The sequence below is a fragment of the Nannospalax galili genome, unplaced genomic scaffold (genome assembly GCF_000622305.1).
Source record: "Nannospalax galili isolate Female #2095 unplaced genomic scaffold, S.galili_v1.0 scaffold33, whole genome shotgun sequence".
Lineage (NCBI taxonomy): Eukaryota > Metazoa > Chordata > Mammalia > Rodentia > Spalacidae > Nannospalax > Nannospalax galili.
Window position 1 is genome coordinate 223,572 of NW_008335436.1, and position 18,144 is coordinate 241,715.

The following is an 18,144-nucleotide window of genomic DNA, read 5'->3' on the forward strand; positions in this document are numbered from 1 at the left end:
TCTTAAGGTCATCTGAGGATCTGTTCATCAGGGGTCACATGGGCTTGGGAGGAGCCCCTGGCTCCTTGCTTTTTACCAGTTCCATCTATGTGAAGATAAGTCAAAGGTCCTGCTCAATCATGGCTGGCTTCGCTTGGAAGCATGGAGGAAATGTTTTCTCTGTATTGACCCTCCTCTTTGTAGACTGGACACTGGTTCAAGTCCATCTTGTGGGGTCTCCACGGCCTCCTTGATCAAGAGGACAGGTGACCCACCACAATTACAGGACATTTTAAGAGATGCTTATAGTCCCCTGGAACTAGCTGACCTAGGAGGGCACGGAGCAAAAACTGTTCTTTATGTCCCTCTGACCAAATTAGTATAGACCTCAAAGTATGTCTGTTAAACATCCAAGAAGGTTAGTTCCACCAGTCTGGTACTTTTAATTACTGTGTGCCATGTAGATAAATCTTCGGCAAAGACCAAAAGCATTTTTTTTTTTTTTTGTCTTTTTGAAGTAGGATCTCCCTGTAGCCCCAGCTGTCCTGGAACTCACTATGTAGACCAGGCTGGCCTTGAACTCACAGAGATCCACCTGCCTCTGCCTCCCAAGTGCTGGGACTACAGGTGTGCACCACCATGCCCGGCTTAGCATATTCTTAATAGCCTGTTTAAGTGGTATGTATATTTGTCTTGAAAAACAAACACAATTAATGTGCTCTTCTTCGACATGGTTATATTAATTTAGTGTTTTCTTTTTAATTTACAGTTGGTAATCAGTGGATAAATTACATATCATTTTGTGGTCTGAGAACACATGCAGAGCTTGAAGGAAGCCTGGTCACTGAGCTGATCTACGTCCACAGCAAGTTGCTAATTGCAGATGATGACACAGTCATCATTGGTAAGCCTGTGTATGTGACAGTGCTCCTTTGAAGACCCTGTGCCTCAGTCTCTCTTGCTATTCCACACTCCTTGGCCGTTGAGAGAAGCACAGTGATATGATATCACAGTCAGTCGTTTTCTCTTTCATACTCCCTAATATGTTGTCTGTTTGTTTGTTTGTTTGCTGTTGTGCATACAAGTGGTGGTCAGAGGACAACTTAAGGAAGTCGGTTCTCTCCTCCTGTGTGGATCCTGAGGATGGAACTCAGGCTGTCAGTCTTGGTGGCAAGTGCCTTCACCCAGTAGAGGGATTGAAGGGAGGAGAACTCAGCAAGGAACATGTTTCAACAAAGAGTACCTTGAGGGTAATTTGTATATGTTTATTCCACATCCACCTGAGCTTCACTGCAGATCCAAGGTCATGTAAAATCAGCCAGAAGGGTTTTGGTTTATTACTGTCTGTATACTTAGCAGTATTTTTCCTACTGTCTTAATTTTGGATGCTATTAAGTCAGGGTGAAGAACAGGGGGGTTTGTTGTTGGGGTACTGGGGAGAAGAGCATGTATTAATGAAATGACAGCTCTCTTCTAAGATCAGTATGCTTCTCTTACTGAGGACACACAGTGGATTTCTTTTTTAATATCTTATTTATTATTTTTATTTTTGTGTGTATGTACGGGTGTATTGCCTGCATATGTGTAAGTACACCAATGTCATGCAGTGCCCTTGGAGGTCAGAAGGGGGCATCGGATCTTTGGAACTGGAGTTACTGATGGTCATTAGCCACCATGTGGTCGCTGGGAACTGAACCCAGGTCCCCTGCAAGAGCAGCCAGTGCTCTTAACTGCTGAGCCATCCCTCCAGCCCTACACAGTGCATTTCCACAAAGCCCTCTCCCCATTACTGGCTCAGGAGAGAAGCCCTAGTTGTACTTTTTGGATTGACTCTTCTGGGCTAGGTGCCTGCTAAGTTTCCTTCTAGTTTTGTACACACTGAACTTTTCATGTCACCATCACTAGATTATTTTGCCTTTAACATTGTGTTACATGAATGAACCCTGGAAAGGCAGGTTGAGACACAGAGAATTAATAACCAGTCAGAAAACTGAGTGGCCCAGGGTGAAGGCATGTTGGCTGAGAGAGAGGATGTATCCACTGCTGGGAATTCTCTCCTCTGTTTTAAATAAAATGGAGCTTCTCAGCTATAATAAGATAATTCCCTAGTCTTTAAGAAGCTAAATGTCATGAAATATTTTGAAAGTTTTGGGCAGTTCTGTGCCTTTTTCATCTCTATCCTCTACTGAGAAAAAAGAAAGAAAAATCTCGTATTCAGCGGCAATGAGACTGTCTTATCTGGAAAAAAAAAAAGGAATTCTGAAGCAAGAAAATGTACGCATGGCAGTGTGTTTGTATAACTCTGTATATGCAGCTTGGATAGCTACGTATATGCAAACATATGCAGAGAGACTGGAGGGATGGATTCTCTTAATATTTATACGAGCAGAGATCAAAGCTCTTCAGAGATTTCTTTTCATTGCCCTCATCCCTCATTTCTCAACGTTCTCTATAAGTGCCCCAAGCGGTTTGGGCCTTGGTCTTCAAAAGCCAGTCTCAGAATATTTTTGTATTAAATTTGGCAATTACATTAGGCAAGGAAAAATGTTGGTGTTTGCTGTAAAGAAAGAATAAACAAGGAAAGCCAAGTAAAATTCAGTTGATTTCTGCAGCAAGAGTTCAGAACTCTTGAAGTTAAAATTATAAATGTTTTCCTTTAAAAAGGGTCATTTTTACTTTCAGCCTGCTTTACTTTGCATAAAGTATAAATGCAAAGTTCTGTTTGGCAATACAGCTGTTATGTAGAGTTACTGAGTTTTTAAAATTGACTTATTTTCTAGAAAGTTCTCTCTGAGACTTTGAAGGTTGGTTTGTTTAGGCTGGCTATAACTGATCAAATTTTCATGGAATTCTTTTCTCTTTTAAAAAAATTTTTATTTGATTTTATTTTTTGTGTATGAGTATATTGCCTACATGTATGTTAAGTGCACCCATGCCGTGCAATACCCCCAGAGGTCAGAAGAGGGTATCGGATCCCCTGGAACTAGAGTTATGGATGGTTGTTAGCTGCCATGTGGGTGCTGGGAATCAAACCCTGGTCCTCTGCAAGAGCAAACAGTGCTGAGCCATCTCTCCAACCCTACCTTTTAAAAATATCTTATTTATTGTTTTTATTTTATGTGATGAACATATTGCCTGCATGTGAATAAATGCACCCATGTCCTGCAGTGCCCACAGAGGTCAAAGGAGGGAGTCGGATCGCCTAGAACTGGAGTTACAGATGGTTGTTAGCCTCCATGGGGGTGCTGGGAATCAAACCCAGATCCTCTGCAAGAACAGCCAAAGCTCTTAACTGCTGATACATCTCTCCAGCCCCAAGTCCTACTTTTTTTTAAGACAGGGTCTCCTGCAGCCCAGATTTGCCTTGACCTCCTTCTGTAGCCAGGATAACCTTGAACTCCTGACCCTCCTGCTTCTAGGTGCTGGGATTACAGGTGTGTGTCACCACACCTAACTAAAATCTCTTTTATATGTAGCCGTCTTTCTACTGTAAGCAGCCTGTTGATCATAAAATCTATGGAGTTTCGTTTGGGGCTTAGACATCAAATGCTTCCTTGTGAATAGCAATGTGTCCCTCAGAGCTCACAGAGAACTTCAGATCTAGAGGCACAGCCCATCTGGGCTCAGTAGAAGAACAAGTTTTCCTTACAAACAAATGAACCAAAACAGGCTAGAGCTGATGTGTTTGTTTTCTATTAATTCTGTAATAAATGGCCCCAAAGTTAGTGACTTAAGACACCACCACCTTACAGTGAAAGGCCAGTATGGGTATCAGCAGGATCACTGCATTCCTTTCTGGAGGGTTTGGGGGAGACTCCAATTCCATTTTCTTGCTATTTACAGCTTCTTACAGCTGTCCACATTCCCTGGCTCCTGACCCCCACCCTCCATCTTTGATGCTGGCAAAGTAGCATTTCTGAAAGTTTCCCAAAATCTCAACTCACTCTTCTCTAATTTCACCTTCTCCTGAGTCCTCCTCATGTTTTAAAATGTTTTGTTATTTATTTATTTATTTAATTTTGAGACTCACTCTATAGTCCAGGCTGGCCTGGAACTCACTATGTAGCCCAAGCTGACCTCAAACTCATGACAATTCTCTTGTCTCTGCTTTGCAAATGTTAAGATTGACGAAAGCAGGTACCACCGTGCCTGACTTTCTCTTCCCTTTTAGTGGCCTCTGCAGCTGGATTAAGCCCATCTGCATGATCCAGGATCGCAGCCTTAATTCATTTGCAGCCTTTGGCACATGACTAAATGTATTCATAGATTTTTGAGGGTTAGAACATGAGCTTCTTTGGGGATTGTTATTCTGCCTACTACAAAAGGGTTCCCAATTTCTTAAATGAGACATAGCAAAAATGCACAAGCCATAAAGGAACAGATAGCTAACTCTAACCACAGTAAAATTCAGAACGTTTTCATTAAAACATAATGTAAAGAGAATAAAAAGATAAGCCACAGACTTAAAGATGTTTGCAACACATTTAATATTCACAACACATAAGGGGCTCCTACAAATCAATGATAAAGACAAACATCCAATGGAAAACAGGCAAGGGAATCATGTAGCGCAACATCACCAGAGAAAATAGCCAAAGTTCGTAAATACATGAAAAGACGCTCGTGCTCATTAATACAGAAACGACACGAAGAACAGTTTTTCTTTTTCTTTTTTTTTTTATTTTGTCTTTTTGAGACAGGGTCTCCCTGCAGCCCCAGCTGTCCTGGAACTCACTATGTAGACCAGGCTGGCCTTGAACTCACAGAGATCTGCCTGCCTCTGCCTCTGGAGTGCTGGGATTAAAGGCGTGTGCCACCACGCCTGGCTGACGGTTTTTTAAAATACAAGTGTTAGCCAGGCTGTGTGGCCATAGGGGCTCTATCCACTGCTGGAGGGAGTTCAGACTAGAAGCCTCTTGGGTATTATCTAGTAAAATGCACACCCTGTGCCTAGAGGCCACTCCTGCATACACAACCTTGCATGTGTCAAGGCAGAGATATACAACTGTGTAGCACAGAATGGAGAGGATCAGGGACACTCTGGAAGCAGTGCCAACATCCATCCAGAATAGCATGAGTAAATCAAATCTAAAGGAATTTATGGCAGGTAAATAAATACATTACAGTTATGCACAGATTAATACCATTGAATGAAGGAAAGAAGCAACTTTCATGACCATCTACTGCATGATTCCAATGACCAACTAGTAACAAGTCTAGAGTAAAGTTTTTTTGGAAGACATGCAAAGTGATGAACACAATTTAACATCAAGTCTCCCCCTGGGGGACAGAAGGGCACACAGGAAAGTGTGTGAGGACCTCTGGGCAGAGGTAGTGGTGTTCTCAGCCTTAATGAAGAATTCAGTGGTGATGATTTTATTATTGCTTTGATGTACTGTGTTTTTACGTATTCTTTTGTGTATTTCTATATTTCAAAAATTCATGAAGTTTCCTAATAGCAGATTCAGAAGTGCCTGAGTAATTTCAAATGATCAAGGCTATTTCCTAATAAAAACAAGGGATTCATTACTACAAAAATTAGTACATGAACAGTGTGCTTTCTATAGACAGTGGAAATTCTGAGGACACATACTGAAAACAAGGTCAGAGTCTCCTCATCATCTTTGTGTTCCACATGAGGTACCGAGCACCTGTTTCCATTCTGTGTGTATCCTAGTTTCCTGCTCTCTCTCTCTCTCTCTCTCTCTCTCTCTCTCTCTCTCTCTCTCCTTCCTTGTTATGCTACATAGAAATGGGGAGGGGGTGCCCTAGTCCTGTAACTCTATTTCTGGATTTGGGTTTGGGGATACAGGAATGTTGAACAGCAAGAGTGGAGGTGCCATTGATACTCATCAGTATCTCCTTGTCAGTATCATGTTTTAAGCTCATCTAAGAAAGTGTGCAGGGGTCGGAGTGTGCATGTGGAGGCCGGTGGCTGACACAGAGGGTCGTCCTTGATTACTCTCTACCTTATATGTTGAGGCAAAGTCTCTCACTTGAACCCAGAGCTCGCTGTTGTGGTTAGTCTACCTCGCCAACTTGCTCCAGGGATCCCCTCTGTCTGTTTCCCTTAAGCCAGGATTGCACTGATTAGCCCACCCAGCATTCATACGGGTTCTAGGGATCTAAACTCCTCACTTTTGTGCAGCAAGTGCTTTACCTACAGAACCATCTCCATCCCCTTCTTCACACTCCTGTTACATAGTAGTCCACTCTCTTACCTAATATAGTCTTGAAATTCAAGAAGCAAAGCCTATCTCTGAGAATCTTAGCTCACAATGCCAGCAGTGTATTCCTGTACTCAGGAGTGGAACTGTCATAGGAAGGGGCTTAGTGTGTGTGTGTGTGTGTGTGTGTGTGTGTGTGTGTGACTGTCATAGGAAGGGGCTTAGTGTGTGTGTGTGTGTACGTGTGTGTGGAGGTTGTCCAGGCCAGCTCCCACCCCAGTGTTCTGGCAGTCAATAGAGCAGCACCACCCAGTCCAGAGCACCAGTCCCTGAGTGGCCTCTCTTTGGGGCAGGAGAAGAGTGAAGACCCAGAAAAGCACCTTTGGAACTTCGCTCCTGGTATTTGAAGTTCATAGGCCTAAATAGGGGTTCTCAGGTCAGAGAGCAGGCTGGGATACAACTGCCACATTCCAGCACATTTCTCCAATTTGTGGCCCTAGTAAGGCCATTTCAGGGTTAACAAGTATCTGGCAACATAGCCCGGCAGTAGCTCCCATTTGCAAAGCAGCTCTTAGGTCCTTAAACACTTTCACATGGACTTACTTCATTCCCACAACAACCCTACACGGGCTGTGTTATCATCTAAGATGACAAAAGATCAACTCACAGCTGAGAAAGATTAAATGGCTTGTTCAATTAATGCTGGTCAACTGTCATGTCCAAAGATACAGTTGGAAATTCTACAGCTTAATGAAAATATAAGGGTAGGAATCAAGGACCGTTTGTTGCTTACAAATCAGAATGCAGGCCAGGCATGGTGGCACATGCCTTTAGTCCCAGCACTCAGGATGCAGAAGCTGGTGGTTCTTTGTGAGTCCAAGGCCATTCTGGTCTATATACTGAGTTCCAGGCCAGCTGTAGCTACATAGTGAGACCCTGTCTCAACTTCCCCCAACAGGAGCAGAAAAGATGGTTCAGTGGTTAAGAGCATTGACTGCTTTTGCAGAGGTCCTGGGTTTGATTCTGAACACCCATATGGTGGCTAACAACTGTCCATAAGTCCAGTTCCAGGGGATCTGTCACCCTCTACTGACCTCCACAGGCATTGCATGACATACATACATGCAGGCAATACATTCATACACATAAAAAATAAAAATAATAAATTTTTTAAAGCACCCCCCTAAATCCTCCAAAATAAAACCAGAATGCATCAAAGTTTCCACTGTACAACCTTCCAATTAAGTGTTCAGATTTCTGTAGGGCACTTGTTCTTTCTCTGTCAAGCAGGGCCACTGTGGGGTCACCTTCATATCTACAGACATCAGCTCTGTGACAGCATCCTGGTATGTGGCAGCTGAGCCTCTTGAGGACAGCTTTGCCTCATGCACAAAAGCCTACCGCTCGCTCTGGAGTCACAGCTGCTGGTAACTCCTGCTCCAGCTGCCTCAGTCACCGAGGACAGCAGTGTGTGTAGTGTGGCCTTCTGTGCAGGGCCAGCAGAAGCAGCAGTGTGACAAGGACCAGAGGAACAAGAGGGAAGTCGGGAGGACCCTGTCTGCCTTTGTAGGGCACTCCGAGGACTTGCAAGCAGTTAATGCAGGAAACACATTGGGGTTTCTGAACACAGCCCAGACCCACAGAAAACTCAGGTTGAATGACTGTGACAAAACTTGTCCTTCCTACGTGAAACTCCACATCCTTGGCACATTGGGGTTTAAAAATAGAGTGGAGGGAAGTTGACACCAAAGCCTGCCATGCAGAAGTAGAAAGTCTACAGCCACCAATGATACTAGTATCAGATTAGATACTAATGACTAGTATCAGATTAGATACTAATGACTGAAGGAATGCCTGGCTTTTGACATTCCTGGTTGGATAAGTAGAAGTTAAAGAGTAGTTTGTTCTTAACATTAAAAAAAAAAAAAATAAGCCAGGCATGATGGCACACTTTAATCCCAGCACTTGGGAGGCAGAAGAAGGTGGATCCCTATGAGATCAAAGCCAGCCTGGACTACATAGTGAGTTCCAGGCCAACTGGGGCTACAGGAAGAACTTGGCCGCTCCCATCCCCGCCTCCCCCCACTTCAAAGAACCCACTCAGCATTGAACTCATTCATGGTTTTCTCAACTGGCATTCTTTGAGACTGAGGTAGAAAAATAATGCCTGTGGAACTATAAGGAGAATGTAGTATTTAACAAACCGTACATGAAAGCTCTGGCGTTGGCTAGTTTTAGAGACCAAACACTAACAGTCTTTCTTTCTGTCTTCCAGCCTCAGTTTGTTTGACCCCTTGTGGTTGCAAAATGGCTGTGGAAGCCGGCAGAATCTTGTCTCCATGCATCCTTTCAGATCAATAGCCATAGGGTGGGAACAATAGCATACATCTCTCCTTTCTCATCAGACCCTGGAAAGTGTTTCTTCTTGCTGATTGGCTAGAACACATCCAAATGCCAACACCTGAGCTAGTCACTGACAAAAATAATGGAATTGCCATGACTGACCTAGACTGATCCAGATTCACCCCTGGGCTAACCCTACAGAGATCCCACCTCCCCAAGGCACCGCTTCCCTGGATAACTTGAACCAAGCTGGGATTTTATGAACAAGGAAGCATGGGATGGGGCGGGCCACTGGCGTTGCCCATCACGAGAAGGTGGTTCAGTTCCTCTGTTTCTCCTTGTAGGCTCTGCCAACATCAATGATCGGAGCATGCTGGGAAAGCGAGATAGCGAAATGGCTATCATCGTACAGGACACAGAGAAGGTCCCATCGGTGATGGATGGAACAGAGTACCAAGCTGGGCCCTTTGCCCAAGGACTTCGGCTACAGTGCTTCAGGTCTGCCCTGCAAAGCAAACTTCTATTAAGTAGCTCCACAGTCTCGGGCACCGGGGCTCAGGGCGACCTCCTGCTCCAGCCACTCCTGCCGTTCCAGATTCCCCTTCATCTAGGACAGAGCCTCTCAGAGCAGAGGGTATACACTGGTATACAAAATGGCTTTAAAAATACTCAAGCATGTTTTATTTTAACAGTTTTATGTATAATAACACAAGCTACCATTTTAAATATAGTCATTGGTTTAAGACCAGGCCAGGTCAAGTCATCTGGGCTAGGGTATGTTTAAGTTTTTAAAAGTCATTTTATTTTTAAAAATCAAAATAGAGACTGTAATATGGTTCAGCAAGTAAAGGTGCTTGCTGCTAAACCTGAGGACCTGAAGACCTGAGTTCAGTTCCCAGGATATACAGGGTAGAAGGAGAAAACTGACTTCTGCTGTAATCCTTTGACCTCTACATTCGTGCAATGACATACGTATATGCATACCTGCACACGCGCGCGCACACACACACACACACACACACAAAATAAAAATAAATAAGTAGATAAGTAAATAAATAAACAAAGACTTATGGGGCTGGAGAAATTGCTCAGCAGTTAAGAGTACTTACTGTTTTTCCAGAGGACCCAGGTTCAGTTCCCAGCACTCACATAGTGACTAACAAGGGACCCTAACTCCAGTTCCAGAGGATCTGACTCCCTCTTCTGGCCTCTGCAGACACTGCATGACACAGGTGCACTTACACACATGCAGGCAAAATATTCATGCACATAAAATAAAAATTAAAACATTTTCAAAAGATTTAATATGTACTTCTATATTATTGATACAGGCATGCAGTTTTATAAGGGTATAAGTATCACTAAAAGGGATCTAGTGACTGCTAGCATCAGGTTTCAATGTGAAAATTACAGTTCCCAGGTTTAGGAGGACTCCAGATATGGGAGATCCCTGGTCCTCATAACGTGAGTTTTGTACAAACCTATGGTCAGAGAGAATTTTGAGGGGCTGTGTAACCCTAAGGGTAAGTGCTGTTGTTAACCCTAGGGGTAGAGGCTTTAACTTCCTCCAGCTCCTGTAGTCTCTTCTCAACAGAAATCTTTACAGAACCTTGTAGATCATATTGTTTCTCTGCTCATTATCAGAAGTAAACAAGGAACAGGTAAAATCCTTCCAGGTAATACTGGTTTCACAGTGTCTGTCGGTACCCTGACCATTCTCTCACCTGTGGGCCTTAGCAGGTGGTCCATGGTTGATGGTTCTGGAACTGGACTTACCATGCTGCTGTTTCATTGTGGCTTCTAGGGTGAGCTGCACCAAGTGTCCCTGACATAGTTAAGGAGTGTGCTCTGTGCGTTTGGAGGAGGGCATGCACTGCCATTTTCTTGATTCCTCTTGTGTTAATGGTCCATTTTAGAAAACAGCTCACATGCAGAGGGTGCTGTGCTCCCTGCCAATATAGCAGGCCTCTTCTTCCCTAGTCACGGTAGGCTCTGGCTCCCCAGACCTCGGTAAGCATCGTTCAGACACGTTCATTTTCTGCCCGCTGCTGAAAGAGCTCAGCAGAGCCCTTGAAGCCTGCCTGTGTTTTTTCTAAGCTTTTAATTATTTGCTTATTTTATGTTCTGTGTATGTTTTGGCTACGTGTATGTAAGTGCACCCATGTTGTGCAATGCCAACTGAGGTCAGAGAAGGACATCAGATCCCTTGGAAGTGGAGTTATTGATGGTTGTTAGCTGCCATGTGGGTGCTGAGACCAAACTCGGGTTCTTTGCAAGAGCAGTCAGTGTTCTTAACTACTGAGCCTTCTCTCCAGCCCAGTGTGTCCATACTTTTAACAGCTTCTATTGCTGTATTTGTTGCCTTTATTACTTATTTGACTCGGTAAGAATTTTTTCAAATCATTGATATTCCAATGAACTGCTGCTCATTTGTTTTGTTTAGCAGGGGAGAATTTAAAATTAGTACCCTGCTAATCAACTCACTGATTTCCAATTGTGGCATATACAAGGAAATAATTATTTCACTTTGTAAGCTGAAAATATAGGTCATGTCTTTTCAGTTCTGGGAGAACTTACATAGTCTCTTTAAAGTGGTAGGCTTCTTTGTAAATTTTAAGCATATAGTAATTAGCGAGGGACAGGATTCTGGTTTAAATCTTTAATTGTAGAAATTTGGCAAATACAGAAAACCAATTAGAAATTAAGATAATCTGTAATTCTGCTACCCAATGTTGACAGTTTTTAAGGTTTGATTTTAAATTGATACATAAATTATGCATGCTTTTGTAGTATCTTATGTTTGGGAGTGTGTGATCACTGATTAATATTTAAATGAGTGTAAGAATATCTTTAAATATTTTATTTACTGGGGTTGGAGAGATGGCTCAGTGGTTAAGAACACTTGCTGCTCTTCCAGAGGACCCAGATTTGATTCCCAACACCCACATGGTGCCTAACAACCATCCAGGAACTCCAGTTCCAGGGGATCTGCTGCCCTCTTTTGTCCTCTGTGGGCATTGCATGTATGTGGTACACTTACATACATGCAGACAAAACACTCATACACATAAAATAAAAAGAATACATAAAATATTTTAAATAAACATCTTATTTACTATTCATTTCTGAGTGTGCATGCATGTGCATGTGCACGTTTGTGTGTGTGCGCATGTGTGCACATGCACTATGGCTCATATGTGGAGGTCGGAGGATAACTTTCAAGAGTCAGTTTTCTCCTGCCTTGACAAGGCAGAGTCTCTCTTGTTGTTTCTGATCTGCTGAGCACTCCAGGCTAGAATCTGTGTGACAATCCTGTCTCCACCTCCCATCACACTGTAGGTGTGAGGTTACAGATGCATGCCTCTGCATCTGGTTTTTTACTTGAGTTCTAGGAATCGAAGTCAGGTCCTCAGGTTTACACAGCAAGAACTTTTCCCAGTGAGCCAAGTCACTGGCCCAATGGGAGCATATCTATCAAGTCAATCCTTTAAATTCCTTGTGAAGACATTTAAAATCCCCCTTCCAGCTTCTTTGAAATCCACAGGCCCTTGCCAACCACAGTCACCCTACTATGCAGGGACATACAGTCACCCTACTACGCAGTCACACACTAGAGCTGCTTCCTTCCACCTGCAGTACTTAGTTCCCAGTGGCCACCGCTGCCTTCTTCCCTCCTGTCTCCAGTACTGGTGACCGCCACTGCCCACTGAGACATCTGTATGGCATCCTTGTTAGGCTCCACATAGGAGATCACACAGCCCCTGTCTTTCAGGGTCTGGCTTGTTAGCTCCATTCGTGTTGCCATAAATGACAGGATTTCATTCTTTTTGTGGTTGAGCAGTATTTGATCGTGTATATGAAGAACATTTTTTTAATCTGTTCTTCAGCTGACCAGACACTTAGTTGGTTCCATTTTTGGCTTCTCTAAATGTGATGCAGTGAACATGGAATGCAGTTGTCTCTGACACACAGATGTCACTTCTGTGGATGTAAACCCAGGACTGGGGTTGTGGGATCATTTAGTTATGCTTTTGTTTGTTTGAGACAAGGTCTCCCTGTAGCCCCAGCTGGCCTCAAACTTGCTATGTAGACCAGGCTGGCCTCAATCTCACAGAGATCCACCTGGTTCTGCCTCCTGAGTGCTGGGATTAAAGGTGAGCACTATCATGCCCTGAACTTTTAATTTTTTGAGGGCCCTGTCTATGGGTTTTCCATGATGCCCCACTGATGTCTACCAGTACAGTAAGGGGTCTTCCTCCACAGCTCACAAGTATGCTAACGATTTTAATTTTAATGCTGTATGGCACCTGATTTTTCCTGCACATGTTTTAATATATTATCTCTCTTTACAAAACAGACTTTGAACCTTGCAGAGCCTGAATATTCTTAACATTGTAAATATTTATTTATTTATTTATTTATTTATTGTGTGTGTGTGGGGTGTGTGTGTGTGTGTGTGTGTGTGTGTGTGTGTACCACAGCCCCCATGTGAAGGTCAAAGGACAGTTTGCAGGAGTCAGTCTCTCACCACGTGGGGCATGGGGATCAAATTCAGGTCGCCAGGCTTGGTGACAGGTATCTTTTCCCACTGAGTCATCTGCCTGGCCCCTGAATAGTATTATTTAAATGTTTCACATGATCTTCCATGTCAGGAAGTATTCTATGACATTTTAATGGCTGCATGATATTTCATTGTATGTATATGTCACAGTTCTTTAAATTAATACCTTGTTGTTTGACACTGAATTTTTTGCTGATGTTAAAAAATGTGGGTTTTATTTAATGCCAACCAAAAATGCATCAAATTTTCTTATGTGAAAGGAACTTCTTTTTACCTCCAATTTCTTATTATTTTACTAGTAATATTTTAAAGGACTTATTCTGTCAGTTTCTACCGAGGTCTATTACTATAGTTAATCTTTGGCATTTTGAAAATTTCAAGTAGAATTTCATTATTTTGAATTTTATAAGATTTTTTAAAATGTGTGTATTAGTCATGAGTAATTGTTTTGTTAATTGCTTAGCCTTCCTTTGCCCGTTTTTCTTAATATTCAACTTGCTTTTAATAACCGATAATTACTCAAAATACACAAGATGTTATTTCTTTCTTGAGTATACTGTAAGTAGAGTCAATCAATTTCTTCTTAATCCTACCCTATTCAATACAGTTTAGGGAGAACATTTTCAGGTCTTATTAAGCAGATTTATCAATTTTTGCCCTTTATTTGCTCAGACTAGCTTCTCTAGCCCAGGATAAAATATTTACTTATGCTTTTCTAGTATTTGTTTAGTTTTACATTTAGCAGTTCATCTTTTTTATTTAGAGCTAGAGTCTCATACTGTACAGCCCAAGCTGACCTTGAACTTAAGGTCAACCACTCAACCATCTCAACCACTTCAATGGCAGGATTCCATGTGTGTACCACTTTGCTGGCAGGGTAATGAATTTTTATGTAAGAAATGAGATTGAGACTCTAAGTTTTCCTTCCTCAACTGATCTAGATATCATATGTAGTAGTACAGTTTGCCTGCCTTTTTAAAAATTGTTTTTTCGAGGCAGGATCTCATGTAGCCCAAGCTATCCCATAACTCACCTTGAACTTCTGATCCTCCTGCTGCTACCTCCCAAGTGCTAGGATTACAGGCATGCACCATCATACCCAAATGTTCATCTGATGCTCCATGCCTCTTTATGATACTGATAATTTTCATGTATTTTGGCTTTCCTCTAGTCTCTGTTACATCATACTAAAAGTTTGTTTTCTTACATGCTAGTGTGACCTCATTTTCACTTTTTTGTGGCTGTATGTTTTTTAATATTTTGTTTATTGTTTTTATTTTATGTGTATGAGTGTATTGCCTGCATGTGTGTAAATGCACCTGTGTCATGCAATGCCCATGGAGGTTAGAAGGTGGCATCGGATCCCCTGAAACTGGAGTTGTGGATGGTTGTTAGCCTCCACGTGGGTGCTGGGAATTGAACCTGGGACCTCTGCAAGAGCAGTCAGTGCTCCTAACCGCTGAACCATCTCTCTAGCCCCATGGCTGTACATTTTAAAGATTCTTTGTTCCATTCTACTTCTTCAACTCAGTTTTTTTTTAGAATGAATTTAATTATTCCTAATATTCTTCCACATGAACTTTAGAACTAGTTTTGCAAATTTGTGTTTTTATTAGTTTTCTTTGTAATTGATAGTATAGCAGACTTATAGATCAATGTAAGACGAATTGACATCTATAATATTGAGTAATCTTTCTGAAGAAGACATGGGTTTCAGTTTATACAAATTTCTGCTCTATGTGTGCAGGTGCACATATGGTGTGCATGCATGTAGCGGTCAGAAGGCAACCCCAGGTGCTGTTCTCAGGTGCTGTTACCCCTTTTTATGTATTTTATTTATTATTTTTATTTTATATGAGTGTATTGACTGCACGTATGTAAGTGCACCCATGTCATGCAATGCCCATGGAGGTCAGAGGGGGTATTGGATCCCCTGGAACTGGAGTCACATATGGTTGTTAGCTGCCATGCAGGTGCTGGGAACCGAACTCAGGTTCTCTGCAAGAGCAACCAGTGCTGTTAACCACTAAGCCATCTCTGCAGCCATGCCCCCCCCAGCATTTTTTTTTTCAGACAGGGTCTCTTACTGGTCTGAAACTCACTGATTAGTCTAGGCTGGTTGGCCAGTAAGCCCCAGGCATCCACCTGTCCCTGCTTCCCTAACACTGGAATTAAAAGTGTACATCACCATGCCTTTTTTCATGTGTCACTTTACCAAGAGCCATCTCCTAGCTCCATTTTTTGCTGTTCAGTGAAGTTTCAGGATTTTCATAATGGGACAATTGCCCCTCAATAAATCATGCTGACTTTCACATTTTCATGAGAAGTTAATTTCTAGGTGCTTTTTTTTCTGACAATTTTCATACTATCTTAAAAAGGCATTTATTCTTAGACAATTATTTTAGCTTTACCCCAATGGCAAGCACAGATAATTTATTAAAAAGCACCACTGAAACCATATGTCAATCTTCCCTCTTTTTATTAGGAAATGTTCCCACAGATAAACATTGCAGCCTTGAGCATAGCCATTTCTCACTTTAAACACACAGCTTCAACCCATTTTCCATCTGGGCTATTTTTGAATAGAAATCTGGAGACACATTTCAATATGAAATCCATTCTAAATAGAGACACAATCCACCACCAGGGTTCTGCACTGAATCTCAGAACTGTGAGCTGAGCAGTTCATTAAGTCCTGGAAAATTATTCAGCCTTTATAGATACAACCATCGCTCAACAGCTGCCATTAGCCACAAGTGAGCTCAGAACTGAAGATGACAGACGTGAGGAACAGAAAGAACAAAAATAACTTTTTGCAGTGTTTCTGCCTCCTGCTTTTTATAATCTATTAAATATTAAATACATGTTGGCATAAAAATCACAGTCATTTTCTCACAAACCTTAGTCCTCAAAAGAATACCCAGACTTCTTCATATTACTTTTATTGTGCATTTTAATGTGAATTTGTTATAATTAATTGCTGACAGGGAAAGCATTTTATTGCTAAATATTTCTCGATATAGACTTATTGGAATATAAGTCTATTATTGCAAACAGCCTTTTAACTGATAAATTGGTGGCTACACTACTTTACCTTATGATATTCTAAGAGCAAACTCCTATGCTGAGTCCCCCCCCCCTTTGCCTGGCTCACATTAAAGGTGTTATTGTGGTTGATTCATTGTCATAGTCTGACTGTGTTTCAAATTTGGTAAAATAAAGTTTTGCTTGGATTCTCAATTAGCAGCCAGCCAGGACCACGCAGACACGCTCCCTCTCATTTTCTGCTTAAAGCTAGTCTCATGTAATCTAAAAGAAGTGTTATTTGAAGTGGAAATGGAATTTTTGAGGTTATAAAACTCAAGACTCCGAATGAAACCCTGGTACCAGCTCCCTTTATTTGAAAGAGTTTTTGTGTATCAGAAGAGTGAGACGAAGACAGAAATGAGTCACCTTTAATTCCTTCAAAATCAACAGAACTTTTGTGACTTGGCGGCTGTGGAGATGTGTGGAGGGCGTACAGTGTGGATCAGCGTCTCTCAGGATGACTTTGCTTGTTCTTTAACCCAGGAATTTCCATTCTAGACTTCAACCTAATGAAATAATCATGGAAGTTCACCAAATGTTACATATGATGAATAAATTATGTTCGCTATAGTATTGCTTATAATAATGAGAAATTGGCAACCACACAAATATTCATCCTAAAATAATTGGTGGCATAAATTTTGCATGTTGAGAAACTCTGCAACTGTTAAGAGTGATGCCGTAAATCTACATTTACTTAAATACAAAGAGGAGAACAACTGAATGGTGCCCACGTTATCAAACCAACGGGCCAGGGTGGTAGTTACTTTTCCTGTTGTGATGACCAGATTTCTGACCAGCAGCAGCGTCAGGAAGGAAGTTTATTTTCTCACAGTGCAAGGGCTACAGCCATGGTGGGAAAGAGAAGGCTGCAGGAGCATGGGCTCATTTTGTGCTTTAGTTCAATTACTCTCATACCTCCAGACTTTAGTTTCCCTTCTGCAAAATGAGAATCGTCTTTCCCATCTCCTTCACAGGAAAAGGGAGAATAGCTTTTTAATCCTGCAAATCCCTTTAAGAACAAGAGTAATTATACTTTCCTAATATGACCACCAAAATATGTCTCTTGTTTGATGAGTTCTTGCTAGTCTCCTGTTTATTATATATGATCAATTCAGATACTATCTAACATGTGACTCTGTATGTCAGGCACCCTTAGAGAGATGAGAATAGCCAGGCCATGGTCTCTCAAAAAATTTGCATTCTAGTACTGAGAAAAGGTCTGTAAAAAATAAAAATTATGTAAAAAATTACAAGTGACCTGATAAAAACAAAGCATTATGAATTACAGTGGAGAATGGAGGGTGAATGTTAAGAGTTTCCCAGGACTGTGAGATAGAAGGGGGAGCTTTAAAAGTTTTACACAGCTGATCTTGCACTGACTCTTAAAAGATGACAGCTGGGGGGCTGGAGAGATGGTTCAGTGGTTAAGAACACGGGTTGTTCTTGAAGAAGACCTGGGTTCGAATCCCAGCAACCAGTGTTACATGGCAGGTAACAACTGTCAGTAACTCCAGTTCTGTGGGATCTGACAGCATCTTCTGTCCTCCACGGGCATTGCACAACATGGATGCACTTACCTACATGCAGGCAATACATGTATACACATAAAATAAAAATAATACATTTTTTTAAAAAGATGACAGCTGAATTAAGTAGCCAGGTAGGGCAAGGAAAAGAAATCCCCCTGACCACATCCGCCTCCCCCTCTCAAAGCATAGCCTATCTATGGCAATTCTAATTAATTCTTTCTTGGGGAGGGCGATTATTTCTTTATTTTAGTCTCACTCATCAAGTTTACATAAAGGGTACCGTGTTTTTCTTATTCGTTTCTTTTTTAAAAAATATTTTATTTATTATTTTTATTTTATGTGTACTAGTGTATTGCCTGCATGTATGGGAGTGCACCCGTGTCATGCAATGCCGTGGAGGTCAAAAGAGGGCTTCAGATTCTCCTGGAACTGGAGTTAAGGACGGTTCGTAGCCACCATGTGGGTGCTGGGAATC

General features: G+C 41.8%; 1 protein-coding gene across 1 annotated transcript in view; it reads left to right on the forward strand.

Annotated features, from left to right (window-relative positions):
* Pld1 (phospholipase D1) overlaps positions 1–18,144 on the forward strand; it is a 197,793-nt gene that overhangs the window by 173,717 nt on the left and 5,932 nt on the right. Inside the window, exons 24-25 of the mRNA XM_017797388.2 lie at positions 749–883; positions 8,834–8,987. Of these exons, the coding sequence (XP_017652877.1) occupies positions 749–883; positions 8,834–8,987 (289 nt within the window). The remainder of the gene's footprint in view (positions 1–748; positions 884–8,833; positions 8,988–18,144) is intronic.